The 21,914-nt window shown below is 44.4% G+C and overlaps 4 protein-coding genes across 9 annotated transcripts in view; 2 read left to right on the plus strand and 2 right to left on the minus strand.

Annotated features, from left to right (window-relative positions):
• Positions 1 to 1,158: 1,158 nt before the first annotated feature.
• On the minus strand, positions 1,159 to 10,250 carry LOC136946130 (transmembrane prolyl 4-hydroxylase-like). The gene is made up of 9 exons (XM_067240355.1): positions 9,909 to 10,250; positions 9,652 to 9,733; positions 4,638 to 4,834; positions 4,292 to 4,382; positions 3,616 to 3,784; positions 3,004 to 3,189; positions 2,591 to 2,681; positions 2,282 to 2,405; positions 1,159 to 2,151 (listed from the first exon to the last, which is right to left on the minus strand). Exons 1-9 carry the CDS (start codon positions 10,248 to 10,250, stop codon positions 1,943 to 1,945), a joined length of 1,491 nt encoding a protein of 496 aa, XP_067096456.1. The 3' UTR covers positions 1,159 to 1,942.
• LOC136946422 (secreted frizzled-related protein 5) lies at positions 7,443 to 9,316 on the plus strand. The gene is made up of 4 exons (XM_067240750.1): positions 7,443 to 7,674; positions 8,478 to 8,659; positions 8,773 to 8,859; positions 8,997 to 9,316. The coding sequence occupies exons 1-4, from the start codon at positions 7,496 to 7,498 to the stop codon at positions 9,314 to 9,316; spliced, it is 768 nt and encodes a 255-aa protein (XP_067096851.1). The 5' UTR covers positions 7,443 to 7,495.
• Positions 10,251 to 11,290: 1,040 nt separating the features above from the next.
• LOC136945486 (glutathione peroxidase 1-like) lies at positions 11,291 to 12,587 on the minus strand. The gene is made up of 2 exons (XM_067239335.1): positions 12,285 to 12,587; positions 11,291 to 12,002 (listed from the first exon to the last, which is right to left on the minus strand). Exons 1-2 carry the CDS (start codon positions 12,507 to 12,509, stop codon positions 11,652 to 11,654), a joined length of 576 nt encoding a protein of 191 aa, XP_067095436.1. The 5' UTR covers positions 12,510 to 12,587; the 3' UTR covers positions 11,291 to 11,651.
• Positions 12,588 to 16,213: 3,626 nt separating this feature from the next.
• LOC136945446 (cyclin-dependent kinase 17-like) overlaps positions 16,214 to 21,914 on the plus strand; it is a 37,039-nt gene continuing 31,338 nt past the window's right edge. For all 6 annotated transcript variants that reach the window (XR_010876826.1, XR_010876828.1, XR_010876827.1 and 3 more), the window contains exons 1-2: positions 16,214 to 16,488; positions 21,660 to 21,818. Coding sequence is in view for 1 of the 6 variants with exons in the window: in XM_067239266.1 (XP_067095367.1) it covers positions 21,689 to 21,818 (130 nt within the window). In the remaining 5 variants the exon portion in view is untranslated. The remainder of the gene's footprint in view (positions 16,489 to 21,659; positions 21,819 to 21,914) is intronic.

Consider the following 21,914-nt stretch of genomic DNA (forward strand, 5'->3'; position numbering starts at 1 on the left):
TTGATTTGATGTCCTGTCCGCATGGGTATATCTACCCCATGTTGGGATAGATCTGGGGGGTCAGAGGGCTGAGTGGTTAGGGAATCGGGTGTATTAATCAGAAGGTTGCCGGTGCGATTCCTGGCCGTGAAAAATGACATTGTGTCCTTGGGCAAGGCACTTCACCCTACTTGCCTCGGGGGAATGTCCCTTTACTTACTGTAAGTCGCTCTGGATAAGAGCGTCTGCTAAATGACTAAATGTAATGTAAACTGTAATGTTAGCCTTGTCCTGCCTTGTTATTGTATGTACTTGTGCTATGTTAGCTCCATGCCAGAGAGTTTTCCCCTTAGACAGAACCACTCTGCCAAAGTCAAACCTATTTCCATGGCAATAAATGGTTGAATCAATACGTGAGTGTCTTGACTGAAATCTCGTTATTCAATCAATGAGGTAAACAAGCAACATCATCAGAGGAAATATGGGTTGGAGTTTCAGCTCAGGTGAGGGTATAGAAGTGTCTTGTGGCCAGCAGACACATACTGAAAGCTGAGGTTTCACTGTGAATAGGAGTGAAACCATAGGAGAACTGGCATTGAGTCCTGTTTATAGAAGTAAAAAAAGGTTTGTGATAATGTTGATAGTAAATCAATACAAATTCTAGTCAATAATACATGTGAGTAGTCTGCGAAAAAAGGATTGAGAACATTATGAGGAAAATCACACAGTGAGGTTGTAATAAACTAAAACAGTAACATAATGACGTTTACTCAGTTACACAATTTGACTCCAGATCCAGGTATGGACTCTGAACATTGAAGTCTCAAACATAACTTGCCATAACATAAACCTCAATGCTACTTGAAGCTTTAATTTGATTTTGTGTTTGTACTGGCATATTTGTGTCTGCCTGGTTATACTTTAACCTTGCTGTGCTTATGTAGGTTATCTTAACTGGGTTTCGTTGTAAAGAGACATTGGTCTCAATTGGTGTTCCCCTAGGACCGATGTCATTTCTGTAATGTTATCAAATGTAGGCTAGGGTTCTCTTAACTTTGTTATAATCATAATTCTTGAATTATATGTTATTTGTAAGACATGCAATCACTTAAAGCTGCTGGCAATAATCGAGATATTTTATTGCAGCAAGTGGATTGAATCCACCTACATGGTCAAACACTGGAAGAACTCACACCAGGATTCACACCAAAAGCTCATCCACTTTTTACCCATGTTTTTAAACTGAGTGAAAAGGGTATAACAACGAATTTACAACTATTACATACAGTAAATAAATACAAATAAATAACGTGTACATTCAGCGCCAAATCAATTCAAATGTCGGATAATAAATACACATAGCTTGTGATGATAATAAATACACAGTGTAACAAAAATGATTGCCCCTGAGATATGAGCAAATATGAGCCAAACTACAAATGAAATTCAAACCGAGTGCAATATTACGGCACCTGTGGTGCCACAGGAATAAGCAAACACGAGTATGTCCATGCCATGCTTATCCTGCTCACACAAGGAAAACCACAACACTCTTAAACACGCAAACACACAATGTGCTTCAGGAAGACATTCACAGATTATGAATTTGATATGGCTCAGGATGATGCCCAGTAATCTAACACTAACAGATCTCTCATTCTAAACTGAATGCAGCCATGTTCCCTTCATTGGACCAATGACTACCACTGAGAAGTAGCCTAAACAAGTACAAAAAAGCAAAACATTTTTGGACAAAATTATCAGACGTAGTAAAAGTTTGATTTTCATAGCAGTGTTTTGGACTAGACTTGCTGGTCACACTAACTACAGTGTATAGCTTTGAGGTGACATGTTAGTCATAAAACAGGATTGCTTTTGACTATCGTTCTACTTGTATTTCTCTTGAATGGTTCTTGGAATTTTTGAAGGAATGTCGTATTCCACAGAGTCCCCTCGGCTCTGACTATAGGTCCTGGTGAAGGTTACTGTGAGGGTGGCTCTGCTCCTCTCTGTCCGCCTCCCTAGTCTCTCGGTGGGTCACCAGTCTCTGATAGCGGGCCTGCCGCTGCTGGTCCGGGTCCACGTTGACCCACGACTTGGCTACCCACTTCACCCCCCGGGTGACTGGGCAGCTACCATGGAGGGAGTACTCATCCAGCTCACCCATCCACCCTGAGAGAGGAGAAGGGGGTGAGAGGAGAAGGGGGTGAAGGAGGGAGCCTAGCGGGCACTAAGAATCACAGAATGCCCCTGTGAGACGTGTGAGAAGCGGTCAAATGAAGTTTAGGGTCAGAACCCTTACCTTTTCCATCAGAAAGGTGGTTGTACCAAAGGAGAGCAGTGCCAGCAGTGGGCCTTGTCCTCAGATTCCCTCTGGCGCAGTGCTGCTGTGTGTCTGTCAGATCCACACCCCCCTGCAGCAGAGCCTGAGAAACACACACACACTCATTACCTTTCTACCATAGACACATTTGCTGACAAGATTGGAATTGCGTTTGTTGCGAATCGAGAGGTGCTTCGACTTCTGAGGTACAAGTAGTTCTGTCTTTCAAAGCCCTTATTGTGAAGTGGACTGAAACTTTGATGAGGACCGGTGACCGCGTTCACCCACCTCCTCCTCATAGGTGCGATTATCTGCCACAGGGAAGCTGGTCTCTCCCCCCCCCTCCACAGCATTCAAGTAGAACAACACAGTAATATACCTGAGATGAAACAGATATATTCACTATATCATTAAGAAAAATGATAACAGTTCAAAAAGGTCAATGCAAACCGTGACTAAAAAGAGTCGACTGCTTTCAATGAAAAACTAATTGTGGTCGTGATGTGATTTTCCAAGTAAGAATTTTGTGAATGTTTTCCTTTTAGTTTAACTAAAAAATAAGGTTGAAAATGCTGACACGGCTCAATAAGTACCTCCGGGAAACAAATTCCAAACACATTCAAATGAGCTGGTACCTCTATCAAAATTCTAAGCAAATGTGAAAGAGCATGTAGGGAGAGGAACCGTTGAGACGCTCACACCTGCAGGAGATCTCCGTGAGTGCAGATGTGTTTCCTGCCAGACACGTGTGTGCACAGGTCGTCCCTGAGTGGGAGGGGCTGCTGTCATGGTGGGCGTGACTAAATCCTCCCTGCTCATAGCGAAGGACCTGAAGAGGCTCGCTCAGCACGACCAATGGGGACGGAAGACGTGTCAAACGAGTTACCCTGGAGACAGGAAGACAGACCATAACCATCCAAAAACCTGTTCTAATAGCCTACATCCCGAGTGTGCACAAGCTACACTATTAACAGGTCCTCTACCCCTGTGCTCCACTAAAGTTAAACTGGTCACTGTTTAAAGGTGTGTCATGAATTTAAGGGTGGACAACGTCCACCAGATTAGGTTTCTTGTGAATAAATGTTCAGCAAATAGCATGCTTTGAAATAGCTACTATAAATGTATATTCTTCCGCGTGTGTGTATTGCCTTTCCAAAAAAGATCAACTTTTTAATATTAAACCTATCTGTACAGTGTTTTTTCAATACAAAAGGCTGGGGGAAAAAAGTGTATTTCACTCTCACCACGCTGTGGTGTTGAAAAGAGGTGACTTTTTGTCTGGATTTTCCACAGGCACTGTCTGTGTGTGCTACCTGTTCCTGAGTGTGTGTAGTACGTGGTGGGATCCTGGGCCTTGGTACAGCCACGTGTGCTTGCTCTTCTGTTTTGGCCGGCCCTGCCCGGCTCCACCTTCCTGCTGCTGCAGGGGTTTCTGGGACATGCCGTCGCACACACGCCGGAACTCCTCCAAACTCAGCACACCTGCCGGAACACAGACACACAAATCTTATTGAGGAATTCCATTTACTGGCGTTTTCCGTGACTGCTCTTCCCCTTTCATTGTCTTTATATTCCTGTGTACTAGTCTGTGTTGTCACACTCTTTCTCCTTCCCATTGCCCCCCCCCCCCCCCCCCCCTCTTCCGCCATGTACTACTGTACCCCTTTACTTTCGCCTGAGCGAACATCCGGCCCCCCTACCCTTGTGAGACCGCGCCCCAGCCGAAACAATAGCTCTGGGGTGCCTGGGCTGGAGGGGGAGGAGGAGGGGGATCCGGTCGAAATGTTAAGGAAGGGGGTCAGAGATTTTAATGAGATGCGATAGGGCACTTCCAGACTGGAACACGCAAACGCCCGTCTCCCCTCGCCCACGTTCATACCCAACCTTTACACACACAGATTCTTGCTCCCCAAGGTAAGAAGGACAGACTGGGATGGACATGCTTTGAGCACACATGCTCATCCCAACGGTCACCACACAGACACTAACCTGCTGGGCTGGCTTCCAGGCCTGCGAGCGTCTGTCGTAGGTTTTCGGGACCGAGCCACGTTCCCTCTCTCGATCGGGAATGACTCAGGATCTGAGACGAGAGACAGAAACACACGACCTGGATGACGACGGCAAGATTAGCTTCACCTCGTACAGCTCTACCATCCTCCAAAGTCACACATTCCAGCTGAACCATTTTCACGCCAATTATCTTTCTCTCGACCTCATTTTTTCCCTTCTCTTTCTGCCTGCAATTTCCAGGCTCTCTTGCTACACTTCTTCATCTCCCAGCTCTTCCCCGTCCCTTTCTCTCTCAGCCCACCTCCAGCCCTCCCCTCATTCTAACCTCCTCCCTCTGCAGGAACCCGTCCTGGTCCAGGTCTAGCAGGCTGAAGATCTCTGCTGTGCTCAGTGACAGCGGGGGCTGCCCTGTCTCCTCCTGGGCACCAGAGGGCAGTGTGACCTGGCTCTCCATCAGCCCCTTCAGCTGGGCCAGCTGCACCACCACGCCACACTCCTCTTCGGACAGGAAGCCTGGGATCTCTGACAGGAAGAGGAAGAACAGGCGATTACAGTGACGTACATATTATGCACGACACATTAGAACTGTTAGTGTAACAGCAAACCCACTTTTTCTGTGAAATTTTAGGCTTACTTATGGTGAAAAACCTTTCAGTATTGGTGTTTGTTCCAACAAAACACACAAAAACGCACTATCCTAACTTGATAGATGCAGTAACGTACCAAGAGTTGTTCCTGTACACATGTTACAGCACTGTTAACACTACTGTACTACAAACAACAAACTGCATAAAAGCTAAGACCATCAGGTAGTTTGTCATTGCCGGGTGATCCAGTCATTCTCATTTTAAAGTGATTGAGTGTGAGTAACTGTCGTGTGAGTGGATTAGGGGACAAACATCCCAATCGACAGTGCAAACGTAATCTTTCAAATTACTACTGCAAATGGATTAGCTTAGTTGATTATCGACCTGTAGAGTCTATTATGTCCAATACAATTTAAATACTTAATGTATGTCTGTTTCATCAGACTTGACCTATCAGGTTAAACCGTAGAGGATCAGTAAGTCACTGTCTGGATAAAAGAAAGGGAAAAAATCATCAGCATTGGCAACATAGCACAAAGTACACTGGACACAGCGCAATAGAAGTGCACCTAGCACAAGTTATTATTTAACATCCTGTTAACCAGACTTCCACTGCCGTGTCTGTTGAAGGGGCCATGCCTCTCGGTGTCAATTTGAAGCAGGTGAAGCAGTGTGTGTGTGTGTGTGTGCGCAAAGAGGATACTTAAGTGAATGCGGATATGGGGATAATGAGCGACCCCCCGCCCACCCCCTCCCTCGAGAGAGCAATTTGCGGTGTGGCCAGGCCCATTGACAATGCTAATGACCCCGGGGCGCTGAATGTCTCTCTCACAGGGGACTGAGAGCACAGCTGCATTGTTGTCCTCCCCTGGGTGAGAGTGGGTGGTTTGATTGTGTGTTAGTTGGTATGTGGGGGAGTAGCGTCGTCACGAACCCCTCAGTGATCCCAGCAGAGTCAGTAGCATCTCATCCACCATTTCCACCGCTTCGACATGACCCGAAGCTTAGCATTACACGCGACCTTACACTGCCTTGCACATACCAGGAATAATCACATGACCACAACCAGGTAAATATGGGCATGCGATATAAATATGGCCATGCGATATGCCCTGTCTAGTTGCCTAGTTGTCATGTGCGTCTACCAATCTCTCCTAATGAAACGCTTCCAGGCAGACGGCTGCCAGTACAGTAGAGGCCTTGTTCACCCCTGGGGCCTTTATACTGTACTTAGAGAGTTGGCTAATCCCTATTGTCCAGTCAGGCCTCATTACCCTGGGCCCACGATCTGAATGAAGAGGACTGAGCCTTCCTCCTCTCCCTCCCGCCTCCTCACTCTCTCTTTCTTTCCCCTCTCTCCAGAGAGGAAGTGACCTGCTTGTCTGGGACAGGAATCAGGTCACGACTGCACAGCGGGGCCACACTAACATTTCCCTGTCCCACACGCATGTTCACACACTCATGCTGGGTCTTTCTCGCGCGCGCGCACGCACACACAGACGCACACGGATGCAGACGTCCACATTCACGTGTAATTAAACAAACAGGCACCAACGCTAGCGTGAAAACTGGTAAATGTGTCTGTTTGCTAATTACAGGCTTCTTGCGTTCTCTCTTCTCAAGGATGTGGTGTCGATGAGGTCTTAAAAACTTGCCTGTCACTTGGTAAGAAGGGTGATTGGGGGAGATAAGAAGCAATAGGGTCATAGAAGGATAGAATAGCCGTGCTTGCGGGGAGGGGGAGAGGGAGGGGGGAGAGAACGGAAGGGTTCGTGACATGGGAGGAACTCATTTTCCTCATTTCAAGCTGTGTGGACGGAAGGACCAGAAAGTCAGGACAACTCACTCAAATGAGTACATAACGGACACAAACCCCCGACATCTTTGAATCACACACACACACACACACACACACACTACAGCAAATGGGTGAGCAGCACATCTGATCCTCAAGCACTTTCCCTTGTTCCCCACCCCATCCCCCCCCCCCCCCAACCAACCATTGTTACCCCCTAGCTCCCCTTCCCCCGCTATGCAAATGCACCCGAAGCCTACAGAGAGGTGGTGCATCACCGCCGCCTTGTATAAATACACCTATGCTGGTCTCTCCTCACTCACTCACTCACTCACTCACTCACTCACTCGCTGTCCTGCGAAGACCACATCTCACCAAACGCAGGTGAGGACCCTCTACAACTTCTCCTACCCTGGAATATTCACCTGGGTTCCTGGCAACAACAACAACATGTCTGCGCCTCCATCTAGCTCCTCTTTCCTTCAGAGGCGTCACATTCCAGCGCCTGTCCTGCTCCTCCTGCTTCTTGTAGGGTCTGGCTACCCCTCCGTCCTGAGGCCTGGAGCTGGTGGTGGGGCCGAGGCTAAAGTGAGGGCCAGATCAAGGGTGAGGACCGGGGCTGGGGCTGAAGCTGAGGCTAGGCTTGGGGCTGCCGAGTCTCAGATCGAGATAGTGACCGGCAGTGACGTTGAGGAATGGACCGGAGCAGGAGTTCTCTCGGGGTCAATCCTGTCACACGGTGGCGGAGGCGGGCAGTGGGACTCGCGCGGCTCCTCTCGTTGTGTGCCCGTTCCATCTGGCATGGCCCTGTGCCAGGACATTGGCTACGACACCATGAGGATGCCCAACCTGCTGGGGCACGAGTCGCCGGGGGAGGCCGTGCAGCAGAGCGCCAGCTGGCTCCCCCTGCTCGCCAGGGAATGTCACCCTGACGCACGCATCTTCCTCTGCTCACTCTTTGCTCCCATCTGCTTGGACAGGTAAGTATGCACACACTGCCCAGCCAGCTCACATACAACGACTACAGCTACTTTACCTTGAGACATACATGGAAGATATTTGTGAAATGAGGAATTTAGGACAGTTCCCAGGTCCAGATAATGTGGAATTCTGTGAAATACATGTTCCCCAGTGACTGAATATCAGGTTTATCAGTGTCTGCTTTTCAGTGGATGTTTCCAGTCAAGTCAAGCTCAAAGGAAAGCATATTTTTAGATCACATCCCCGGTCATTGTACACCTATTTAACAATGTATGCCCCCCCAAAACAAAACAATTTCTTTGTATTCTTCTATCAAAACGAGTGTGTGCTTACGTAAGCTTGTACCAACCAATTTCAACCAATAATATCCTGACATCGACTCATCTATCAATCTTCAACTTTTAGCAGCACAGAGCTAAGATTCTTTAGTTAGCTAGCTCGCAACAGTATGAGTGTTCGCCACAGTCAAATCAAATGTATCCCAACATTATGTACCGCCTATCTATCCTTGCACTCTGCTGAACGTCACAATAAGGAAGTTATACTACCGAAAAGCAGTTTCATCTCAACTTAAAAACTTGATAATAATTGATGGGGGGCGTCTAAATATTTTTGTTGTTGTTGTGAAATTACTACTTGTAAATCCACAAAGTATTACAATGAGGTCAATATGCTGCCTTTTTAAAAGGCTCCAAACAAGAGACCCTGAAAACGAATATATGTTGGGAGGTTCTCTACCATCACTCATCTTCAAACCCATCCTTGTTTCCTTTTCCCATTGTCATGTTCTATCTTTCCCCAGGTTTGTCTCACCCTGCAGGAGTATCTGCGAGGCTGTGAGGGACAGCTGTGCTCCAATCATGAGTTGCTATGGCTACCCCTGGCCAGATATTCTACGTTGTGACCAGTTTCCTGCTGACCACTTGATGTGCATCTCATCCATCACCAACGCCAGTGTCAGCGTCAGCGCGAGGGGGCACAAAGGTGACACAACGGATGCACGCAAGCACACACACACATGAACACATTGACGACATACCCAGTAATCTCTTCGAATGAGAGACGTTAACCCTTTCATACGTTGCGCGTTTCCCCAGTACCCCAGGCCAGCTGTCGAGACTGTGAGTTAGAGGAGGCCTCCTCAGCCAAAGACCTGCTAGAAACCTTCTGTAGGAGTGATTTTGGTGAGCGAACCCGACCCCACACCCTCCTTGACTATCTCGGGCTCCCTCTTGTCAAGTCTTGTTCCCTCAGGTTCCTATGAAATGAGCCACTTCTTGAATTGAGCTGCATCCACGTGACCGTTCCCTCCTCTCCCCAGTGGTGAAACTGCGCCTGACGAGGCTCGAGTCCAGCCAGGTGAGCCTGACCCAGTTCACCCTGGCCTCCAAGCTGGAGGTCCTGAAGCACGGCCCGCTGCTGGGGGGCCAGATCCGCTCCCGCATGCAGCTGTGGCTGGAGAGGGACGCCACCTGCGTCCGGAACATGACGCGGCGCCAGCCCCGCGGCGGCACCTTCTTGGTGACGGGGACCATGCAGGGGGAGCGGCTGGTGGTCAACAAGGCCTTTGCCTGGCAAAAACGGGACCGGAATCTGATGGTGGCAGCACGCAAGTGGAAGAGACACCGGTGCAGAAACTAGAGCTATGGGGCTTGAGATGGGTTGAGTAGACCGCAGAACCCCATGCTACTGAGCTTTAAAACATTGCAGAACACAACGTCTTCTGCAAAATGTACATATCTATATATTATAAGCAAATATCCTCAAACTATATTTTTTAAACAATAGAAAAACAGTCACTTAACATCTAGTATTGTTTTTTGTTTTGCTTCTTCCGGGTCAGGGAAATAAACTGCCATGTGTAAAAATAATAATTAAAGTTGCATCCATGTGCTTTTCTTTTTACCCATTGTATTGTTTTAGTCATCTCTGCCTACTTTTCAATTTACCATTATAGACACAGTCTGTAAGCTTACCAAAGAGCAGAGGCTTGAGGCTCAAGGTTTTCATCTGGTGTGTTCTGTCTGGCACCAAATACACCTTCTGAACATGACCCACCTAAGGACAAGTAGGTCACATTAATAACATTATACTGGATTGGACTAATCTAAGACAGTAGCAAGAGTGCATGCATGTTAAACTGAATGAGTTAAAAGTGCACAACATTGCAGATGATCAAATGTGGTAGATGGAATGGGCTACACGATTGATTGTTCTCGTCTCTGCTCCTCACCCTTATTCCTTCAATACGAGGCAGGCTGAAACTCTGACGATCATCCAAATCAGTGTCTAGTGGTTGGTCAGACCGGGAAAGAGGACTTCCAGCTGTAGGAGAGCCACCGTCGGAATTGATGTCCGGGGGTCCGTTGCTGTAGTGCACGTACAGTAGCAGAGCAATGACGTTTATAATGTACACATGGAAGAAAACCATGACCACCACAAAATAAGCCCTTGAGCAGACATTGCTTTTCTGAATCTGCAGTCGCTCTCGCCCCGGCAGCGGTGGCAGTTGCGGGGGCATATACGACAGTGATTCGTTACACGGGTTCTGAAGGCTTTCCTGAGATTCGCCCATCTTTAAATCACTGTGTCGTAAACTACAGACACAGCGCCTCTCAATCTGATCTAGACTTAGCCCGTTAGCTAGCTACACTTGCACCAAAGACTGCAACCCCGGCGTTATCCCCTCGCTAACGTCACACACACTTTCCTAGTCTAGAGTCAATGCTTCCATTTATTAACTGCCACTACTCATATATTATTATTATATAACTCATATATTTATCTATTAGAATCCAAGCTGAGCTAGCTATGCTTTAGCAGTTTCCCATGGTACCCCCTAACAACCTGCCTAACAACAACAACATCCAGAAACAAGAGTACCCGGTGGGACATTGAAACAAATCTACTAGCGCCCTCTGGCGATAAAGTCACAGAATAAACTGTTAACAATTTACCCTAGTGTTCTGGATACAAATGTTCCTTGACTTTGTGCATTTACATTTACTCATTTAGCAGACGCTTTTATCCTAAGCGACTTCCAAGAGAGAGCTTTACAAAGTGCATAGGTCACTGATAATAACAACAAGATAGCCACAAAAACATTGCGAGTAGCCAAAACATGAAGCACATATTGTGAACAACCAAAATAAGTGCCAAAGGGCATCCTGTGTGTGTTCAGCAACTTCTGTATCTCTCCTAACCTGTGTCTTCAATCACTGAGCTCTTCACCATGTGTTCATTGTTCTCTGTAAATCCCCTGAGCATGACCTCTTGCTGTCCCTTTCAGTCTAGAGAAAGCAGCCTGTTTATTCATTAATTGATTTAGTAACATTGTAGGCCTATTATGTATGGCCAATAGTTATGTGCTTGATTTTTCTCATCATGTAGGCCCTGATTCAGCTCTTTTGCACACTGTATCTCAGAATTATTTTACCATAACTACATTTGAATACTAATAGGTGTGCTATAATAGTTAAATAGTTGTTAAAATAGAATTAAATTAAATTGTGCCACTTGTAAGCCTATACTGTAGGCTACACCACATTGTAGCTAACAAACCCTCAATAAATCAAATTTGGGCCAACATGTATAAAAAATACAACCAGTAGGATAAACAGTTTCTTTACATAATATTTATTTTTGCTGCATTCAAGTCTTTGTAATACTATATAATAAACTACTATTAGGTTTAGGCATTTACATTTTTCATCAGATACTCCACACACAAGGTTTCAAAGAGTGTCTTCATTTAGTAAACTTGGCTAACCAACAACAGCACATTACACAGGAGAGCAAAGTCTGAAGGATTAGGACAAAGGCCGCAATGGCAGTTGGTGCAGGCAACAGGAGAGATGGGATAGCATAACTGTGGCAAATGTGTGACTGAAGATTAACAGAGCAAAGCTGCTCAGTATAATTCTACAGTTGGAACACACATATCTACTACCACCAGAGAGGCCAATTATTGGACAGTTTATTTCACCCTCTTAAGAAGCTCCTTGATATCAGCCTCAATGTCGCTGGTCAGGAACCTCCTGCTATAGCGCTTATATGGTTCTCCGTCTGGGCCAACCAGGAACTTCTCAAAGTTCCAAGCAATATCATTCCTGCAGACTGGGCTCCAAATGATGAATTTGGGGTCGGTCATGAGGGCCATGGAGTCATCACTGGGAACAGGCAGCTTTTCCTTTAGATACACAAACAAGGGGTGGGCATCCTTTCCATTCACATCCATCTTTTCAAGAAGAGGGAATTTAGGCTCAAAGCCATTGCCTGGACGGATGTACTTAAGGGCCTTAAGGATCTCATCATTCTTGCAATTCTCCTGTTGAAAAAAATGGTCTATTTTGTACACCATTAACAATAAATTTTAACACAATTACACAGTAATAGCAGTTTGTTGGAAATAATGTCAAGGAGCCAACCAAATTAAAGATATAGCTGCAGGTTTAATCTCTTCATTTGCAATCACTCCATTGGCAACTGGGAAAACATTGTAGGCATAACCACTTTTTCACCATCTGCCCAAATAGGCTCTTGCTCAAGGTATTTTGTTTAATTCCTAAACAGTTTTTGCAGAAAATGGGAAACAGGTTGAATAGCCTACCTGGTGTCCAAATTGATTGCAGGGCACACCTAGAATCACAAGCCCCTTTTCGGAAAATCGCGAATGTAGCTCGTTCATCTGGGTATAGTCCCTGGTTGTAGTGCCTCAAAGAGACGCCACATTTTCGACAAGGACAACTTTTCCTTGTAATGACGACAATTTCAATATATTGCCCGACAGCAACTTTGCTGTAAAATCGTAAAATGTCTTAATAGTTCCAGACATTTTTGGCGAAACTTAACGCTCCCCTGAGTTGACAATTCTAACAACGAGGTTGATCTTCCGCTTTTCATATAACCCCAAGAAGCCCAACCCCCTTGTATTTGTAAGTAGAAAGTCGTGGAAAAATCCTAAAACAATGGTCCAACTTCCTGTAACACAGATCCGATGGAAAACGATGATTACCCCGCACTTTCTTTCTGGATGCATTCTACTTACTAGGCCTAAACACTATCTGTCCAAAAATGTAGTCTAAGTTTATAGAAAATCTATTTATAGCCTAATATAATTACAGAATATAAATTAATACAATTAATACATTATACAAAGAAAACGATAAGACATGGTCCTAAGTTTTGATTATATGTTAGTTTGTGATATCAAACGTTATGTATGTTTCTGTATGTATGCCAACTGACGTTGTGTCCTTGGGCAAGGCACTTCACCCTACTTGCTTCGGGAAAATGTCCCTGTACTTACTGTAAGTCGCTCTGGATAAGAGCGTCTGCTAAATGACTAAATGTAAAATTCCCAGACGATAATTCCTTTTATGGCATCAAATTAAGCCTGGCTAGCTCAGTCAGTAGAGCATGAGGCTCTTAATCTCAGGGTCGTGGGTTGGAGCCCCACGTTGGGCGTGCTTCCATTATGCAGTCTGATCCATCACTTTGAGAGGCTTCAAGTAGTTGAATCCAATCTTTCATGTTGTTAGGTGCTGTGGCTTAGCTGGTTGAAAGCGACTGTCTCATAAAAAAGATCCAGGGTTCAACTCCCAGCAGCACCTCATTGTGTCTCTTTAATGCAACACGTGGATTTTAAACTTTCACCAATGTTGTAGACTTAAACTTATACTGTCACAAAGGTCCCTCACGAGAATGCCTCTGGATACAACATGGTAAGCCTGGATAGCTCTGGCATTAGAGCATGAGACTCTAAAACACCCAGAAAATTTGAAACTTTTACGTTTGAAACATTAATTTGAAACTTTTATCTCAACAAAATGTCAGCCTTCTGGACTTTGGCCAGTCATTTGATAATATATGTTATGACTCTATGATTATCTGTTTAGCGACACTTTAAGCCACTGCAAGACGAGACATCTCTCTCAACGTCAGCAAGACTAAGGAGATGATTGTACACTATAGGAGGCGGCAGGAGGAAGAGCATACACAACGGATCCGAAGTGGAAAAGGTCAGCTGCTTCAGGTTCCTCGGGTGAACATCAGCAATGACCTCACCTGGTCTGCTCACACGAACAAGGTGGTCATAGCGGCCAGGAAACGCCTTTTGAGGAGACTGAAGAAGTTTGGCATGGACTCAGTCATCTTCACTAACTTCTACAGATGCACTATAGAGAGCATGCTGACTGGTTGCATCACAGTGTGGTATGGGAGCTGCACAGACAGGGACGGCAAGGCCCTACGTAGTGTGGTCCGGTCTGCTGAGTTCATCATCGGCAGGAAGCTCCCTGCCCTACAGGACACGTACCACACACGATCTCTCAGGAAAGCTGGCAGGATTCTAAGAGACTTTTACCACCCATACTTCAGTCTTTTTACCCCGTTGCCTTCTGGCAGGCGATACCGAGGCATTCGGTCTCGCACACGCAGACTGGACTACAGTTTCTTTCCAAGGGCCATCAGGCTTCTGAATGAACATTGATATGGACATTGATACACTGTCGACACTCACACTAGTCACTTTACACACTGTCACTTTAGCTACTGGTTGCACTTTCAGCTACTGGTTGCACAATCAGCAATATTGCACTAATTGTACCCTACTTGTCACTAGGTCAGTATAGGTTATAAGGTTAGTATAATATATTATGTTGTTTAGTCTACTGTATTATTATTATTTTGTATATTTAGGAGTTTTATTATATTATATGTTAGCTTATCATAGGTTTAACCTATGTTTTGAGTACTTTTATGTCATGTGATGCCAGGTTGCTTTACGTTGTCTTGTCCAAAGCATTTCAGTGCCAAGACTGTGTTGTTCTTTGCATCTGACAATAATAGACTTGAACTTGAATGTACACTTAGCTACCTGTAGCTGTATAGCTCTAGTCATAACTGTAGCAAATTTTTCATTCTGAGGCAAATAATACACAGAAAGTGCCAGAACTATTGTGTTTAGCAGAGAATATCATGCTACATTCAGCCAGCATATTGGATTTCTTGCAATATGTTTGTATAAGTTGTATTTTGTTGGTCACATCGAGCACCACATTCAAACACTACCATGGGACTGTGGCACAAACTCTTAGGTGACCACCTGAAATCTCTTAAACCAAAGGATATCATCTTCCTTCCATGACAAACAGAAGCTTTACGGTGGATGCCAATTACTCCCTTCGAAAAAAAAACGAAAAGCTAAATGAGAGAACACACTCTCTGACTGACTAAATAACAGGTCCATTTTCTCACCAGTGCACACACTGCACCATGCAAGTTGCTCTGCCCATTGGAACTAATTACGTCAGGTGGTGTGAGTCACTCCCAACAGTCTTGTTTTGGAGACTGAGAAGAGCACTTCCCTATTGCTGTTGTGAGTGATAGCTGATGCCTGTGCTTTTGGCAGGCTGGTCCAGCTAGACCCAACAGTGAGGTCAGAGGAGGGGCATCAGTTGGTCATTTTATTAATTTAGACCTTCTTGAGACTACAAGGAATCAACATTGAGACCAGGGTCTCGTAAGCACACATAAAGTAATACAACTCAAGTAGGCTACAAGAAAACACAAGATAATCCATCAAAACATGTAGATATGCTAAATTCAATGCTTGCATTTTACAGCCATTCTGGTAATACATCACATTTACCACAAGATGGCAACATCATTCACATGTACGAGGTAGGTTATCCTGAGACAGAGAAAACAGTGAGGGAGTCACTTACCACAGAGCAGTAAACACACTAATCTGGATAGGTCTCCTTTAATCTCATTGTGGATATGCTTTTTAGAGCTGTTATCTGACTGTAATCCCTACACTCTGATGTCTATCCTCTTAATCTCCCCATGGTGGGTTTAATAGTGCCCCCTTAACTCTGTGAGCCTTCAATGGAATTTGAAAGATCACACAATGAGGAAAAAAAGTTATATACTGGGCAGATACTTCAGGCTACTGAATGTGCATGAACATGTGATAGGCTGACGTTTAACCTTTGGAACACCAATCTTTATTGCGTTATTTTTCTCATTCGTCCAGGTGACATATTTCATATGCGATTTTCAGTATAGGCCTATATCGAAATTAACAGGTGCGCCAAAAGATCGTCATGTAGGCTATGCGGTAGGCTATGAAATCACAGGCTACTTGGATGCTTACATGGAGACACAGTAGCCTAAATAAATGGCCAGCAACAGTAGTTTTTTTTGTTGCTTATTTCAATTAGAGCAGAATTGATGTAGGCCTATAGGCTACCTATATTTGGATGGCCTATAACATAAAAACATCAACACAACATGGTAGGCTACCAATACGTTTCCACTAGGAATTAATGAATTAATTTATGGATGGTATTTCTAGCCATTAATTATTTAGAAGGCTTTTGAAGATGTTTGGCAGGCTATATTTGGATGAAAATCCCTTTAATTAATGACCCCCCACCACAGTCACCTACACACACACGCCCCTTGCGGTGTTTTCCGGGATCACGCTATCGCTTTCTCTTGGGATCCCAGAGCGATCCGAGATCAGATCACCGAACGGGACCGTGTGTTGTTAACTATTTAAATGTATAACAAAAATGTAGCCTAGCATTGCGCGTTTACAGAGATCAAACTGAGAAGACGCCCGCCAACTTACCCTGGATAAATAGCTCTTGGTGGTAATACTTAGGCCTATTTCATACGAAATTGTGGGCTAGTTGATATCCACCACAACGGTATTTAACTTGTCGCAGTGGATAATCGTGCCGGATTAACGGAATCTAAAGGATTTAATTCATAATATTGTCATTTGCATCCGAATAATTTACCAGGTCAGTTCCACTTCTATAAAGCGGTTGTAGTTTACGTGTATAGAAATAGTCGACTAGTAATGTGACAGCCTTCTGTTTCACAGAATGCCATTGTCGGGGATTCGTGCTTTTTATTAGGCTACTGACTGTTCGAACATGTCATTACAGGTGTAACTGGCATCTTGAATTATCCATAGAGAAATTCGACATAAGAAAACGATTGATGTTTCTCGACTTCCTATTGTAATAGCCTACTATCACCTACTTCGATTATGGGCTAATTAAGTTTCGATCTCAGTTGCTGTACCTGCCTACCCCACTAACCTGTACTGTACGGGCCACGATGTATTATAGCCTATGTAGCGCAACTCCTATAATTTGGGTTTGTATCTATTTACATAATGGAAAAACGCTACAATACACATTAGTATTCTTTTCAACATTTAAAATCTCGGCACCATAACTTTACTTTGCCTTGCTAGACTCTCCCCTCCCGGATGTATAGCCACAGGAAAACACGGGGAGAGAGGGAGGGACAGAGGGAAAAGGCCGGAGATGCTGGAATGTTTTTGCATTATTTCCGCAATATCTTCACCATTTAGCGAAAATGTAGGCCTAATACAGTGTTTAAAGAGGTATTTGTTGAAGGCTACACTTATTTTTCATAAATGTATATCTGTGATGATCTAGACCGGGTGTCCGCAAACGGGACAGACGCAGACCAGTGTTGTCAATGAGAAAGAAGGTATATAGCCTCGTCTAAACGAATTGCATGTTAACAAATAGGCTTAGCCTCAAATCCTGTTACCCGGACATTAAGACACGTATCTACAGATGTTTTTACAGCATTAGAAAGTGTTGTTAAGCATTAGGCTACCCTACATTATTGATGAAGACTTTCGATATGGGATGTCCCGTGTAAAATAATATGCACAGGAAGCGACCACTAATGAAACCCGTTGCCTGACCAGTCGACAAGACCATCGAGCACAAACCCAAACTCGTGCATGTGAGGTAACCATAGTTGTCCTGCCTCGAATGCGCATTTTCTCATGAGAAGTGCTGGCTCATGTCACGCACCATGGGTGAAGAGAAATCACGTAGGCTAGCCTAGATTTCAAGACCGTGGGTTAAATTGCACAGAGAGGCGGCAGCGAAGATGCCTGCATGTCACCTGTGTTAGACGTAGCTCTGACCTTATGTTTTGTCGCGATTTGCGCTGATAGGAATATATAGTTAATGACACTGTTTATTATATGAAAAATATATATGAACACTGTAGCAAACTAAATCACGTGTGTGATTACATTTATCACACAGGCCTTATCAATTTAAATTACCCCATTTACCGGATCTGCTGTCATCAATAATAAGACTCAATGAATGTACAATGCCGCAGTTAAATGTTTTCAACATGCTTCTTACTGTCAAATTCCAACGCATGCAACTATTTTACATTTTTCTCTCTCTCTTTCTGTCTTTCTCCATCATTTCTTTTCTTCTGGATTATGAAGAGCTGACGGTAATAGATACAGGGAATGAGTGTGTGTGAGGCGGGGACAGGAAGGCATAGGGAAGGGATTTTGTAGTTGGGCAGACTTTGTTCATTACTCATGCATCCTTAGGCTGCTGCACTGAACAACATGGCACTGAGTGCCCATTCCATTCTGCCACTGTGTGTGTGTGTGTATGTGTGTGTGTATGTGTATGTCCATGAGTGCACATGAATGAGAGAGATACTTCTTTTTGACATTGAATCAAGGTGAAAGCTGGTTTCTGGGCCTTAGACACTTGGTTAACCAAGCTTATTATGATGTACCAGGTCTAGAGAGCATTGACCTGTTTGTGTGTGTGTGTGTGTGTGTGTGTGTGTGTGTGTGTGAGTGTGTGTGTCTGTATAGTGATGTGTGTGTTCATATGCGTGTGTGTAGCTGGTTTCTAGAGTCTGAATGCTTTTGGATGAGTGTTTGGGTTCAAACAGTTCCTGACCTTTAGCAGGTGTGGTTACAAGCATCAGAACTTTCTTTTGGAAAACAATAGATGAGTCAAACAGAATACCCCACAATAAGTGGGGTATTCTTTAAAGTGAAATGTCTTACTGATAGAAAACAAAACTTTTGTGATAGTAATTGATACCAGGCATTATTTACACAAAGACTTCCACCATGATTGAAACCACTATACACATGACTTCACTGAGCATGGTAGGCTTATACGGATCCTTATTTTGAAACACATCATTGCACACAGTAGTCCTACAGAAATATACGACCATCTCTTTCTCAAGTCACAAAAAGTACATTTGAACTCTTTGTTTATGAAACCATAATTCAAAACAACCACCCAGTCTAAAAGACAGCTCATCCAAACACCTTCACATGCAAAACTGAACGTCTTTGCGTCATATAAAACGATTTTCAACGTAATTTATACGTTGGTCTGTTCTCAAGATTATCGAGCCACAGACAGACAGAGATTCCTGCCCTTTATCCTTAGATTATCATTGACACTAACTTGCATGGAGCTAAATCTGTGTTTCTTCTAATAACGGATATGGAGTCAGGTGGCTGAGCGGTTAGGGAGTCGGACTCGTAATCTTATTACTTGCCTCAGGGGGAATGTCCCTGTACTTACTGTAAGTCGCTCTGGATAAGAGCGTCTGCTAAATGTAAATGTAATAACGGGCTAGACCTGGTAGAGGACGGCGGGCATGAGAAAGCCAAGCACCTTGACAGGAACAGCATGTCTCTAACTGGCCGTGCCAATCTAAGCAATAGACAGTCGAGCAAAAGAGAGAGAGAGAGGAGGCATCGGAGGAGGCGGAGAAGGGCTGCGGATTTTAAATTCGGAGCTCCTCCCCCTCCTGCTTCTCCGCCGCCTTGTGAAGACCGCAGTTCCCGGCCATGTCTGTAACCGAGCAACCCAAAAATGGTTGTGTCGCGTGCTGAATAATAATAATAAAATCAGGTGGTCTTCCTGTCCTTCCTTGGCAGGAGTGTCTGGCTCATCACCACGGTAGCGCTGGTGATGAAACAGATCGCAGAGCAGGAGGGCTCTGCCCGTGACTGCCTAGAGGGTATATGCAGCTGAACTGTTCATCCCATTGTTGACTTGATTTCCCAGGTAATCTTCAAGTCATTAAAAAAGGACTGAAACGGTAATAGTGTGGATGACTAGTGTCTGTTTTATGATTTGTTGGGCGTTGGCCTGTGTTTTCGTTGCAGTGTGTCAGTAACACACTGTTGTTGAGACACTGTTTGGCATGTGGTCAGTCTGTACATGCTTGGTAGACATCTCATTACTCATGTTCACTGACATAGCTTTGCCAAATACTTTCAGATACCAAGTGCATCTGATGAAGATGATCTTAGACCTGAGAACCATTCCAGCCTGACACAGTCCATGTCTATCAAACTGAATTCAAATTGATATAGAGCATGTTTTACTCTTTTAAAAGTTGTTCAATAAGTTATAGTGTATAATACGGTTCTTATTTGTGTACACTTATAAGTGTACACAAATAAGAACCGTGTACACAAATAAGAACCGTATTATACACTATAACTAGTACAGTACAGTATAAGATATTTGCATTGCTGTTGACACAAATCTGTTTTAGCATGCTTGTACCATGCTCAGTCTTCCAAGGGTTTTTACCCCCACCTCAGAAGATTTGCATGGTCTGTCTGCTCGTGCTAGTTTAACAGATAAGCCTCAGACTGAAATCCTTCAGATGTGCATGTCTGAAGCATTTTCTCTTCTTTTCAGAATGCTTGAACCTAAGAATGAATGAATTAAGAATCTCTGTTTCTTCATCGAATAACATTTACTAATCATTCTTTCCCACAGACAGAAAGTGAGCGGTGAATGAAATGAACTCAGCAACCTTGGCATTTCATTATATGAACTGGGAGAACATGCTAATGAGGGGGGTGGGGATCAAATCCAGAGACTGGTCTAAAGTGAAGTCCCTCAACCCCCCCCCCCCCCCCCCTCCCCCCCCCCCGCACTATCCCGCAATATAAAACAGATCAGAGCTCCCAGTTAGAGAAGTCTTGAGGAGAGCTCTTAATTTATGATTATTAGTAATTCTTCTTAGATTAAGCCCATCCTCTATTCCGAGATGTGTTGGAGTACTGAGTCACTACGTTTTGAATTTAGCTGAAAGACTCCAAGGGATGAATGGCTTTTGTTGAGGATTCTAAGGTCGGACACAAAGAGAAGGGAACTGTGTGTGTGTGTGTGTGTGTGCGGGCGCTCCTGTGGCCTAGGGGCACAAATGAGGAGCCGTAACTGGAACAGAGGCAGAAATATTCTGGCGTAGCTGCCTCTCCCTTCAGGCCTGCAGTAGAGGAAGAAACCCGGAGGAACAGAACAACGACACAAACACAACAATAAATAAGCTCTTACATGCTAGCACACAGGAGTACAATTTACAAATGGCTCTTGACTTATTTTGGCCTGAAAGTAAGTTACTTTGAGTGAATTGCTCGAAGATATAGGACAGTAAATTGGGTGAACATTCAACTTAGAAAAAAAAAGGTTTATTTTCTATTACTACTACTTATTTTATATATTTTTATTATTATTATTTCGGACTAAAACAATGCATCCGCTCCTACGCTGTTTAGACCTTTAATGTACTCTTGCCTATATGACTGCACGCACACAAAAACACAGAATTAGTGCAGTGTCCCCCTGCCATCATGAACAAAAGGTTGATTTGGTGTGTGTGTGTACTGCAGACCAGATTTAAACAATAGTGCTGTTTAAATGCATGGCAGAAGTCATATCTTGAATCTTTCTGTTGAATACGATATTGCTCCGTCAACACACATGAATAACTGGAGTTAATTTGTGTTTAAACATGGGACACTCACTGATCTTTATCACAAACATCAGCTGTGCTGTGTCGTTTTTATAAAATGCTTTTGTTCTAGATACATTTACTATAACAGTTCTAGCAATTTTCCTGACACATTTACCCCTTAATGGTATATTTGCTCTTGGCAGGGAGCACAGCATGTGAGGATACTTAGACACAGAATGTTTAGGTTTGGCCAATCTTTTGCTGCAATGCGTTTTCAGCATTTGTCATGCATCCATTGTGTTGATAATGATGACACGGTTGTGGTTGATAATGAGGAGTAACGATCGTGGTCGTTAAAGTGAGGATGTCTGTGTGATTCCAGGCCCCTGGGCCCCAGCCTGCGTTGGCGAGATGGACAGGATGAAGATCATCAAGCGGAGGTTGTCCATGTCTCTACGCAGCGCGCGGCCTGTTGACGATTCGCTTTCTGAACTGGCCGAGCAGATGACCCTGGATGAGCCATCTGCCTCCAGAGACAATGGTGAGAAACAAACACAACTGTTTTAGAGAGGAGAGTCGTGACGGGCCCATGGGTCAGACCCTTGCGTCAGACCCTCATGTTCTAGCCTTCAGTAGC

Source organism: Osmerus mordax, chromosome 7, assembly GCF_038355195.1.
Source record: "Osmerus mordax isolate fOsmMor3 chromosome 7, fOsmMor3.pri, whole genome shotgun sequence".
In the NCBI taxonomy this organism is placed as follows: domain Eukaryota; kingdom Metazoa; phylum Chordata; class Actinopteri; order Osmeriformes; family Osmeridae; genus Osmerus; species Osmerus mordax.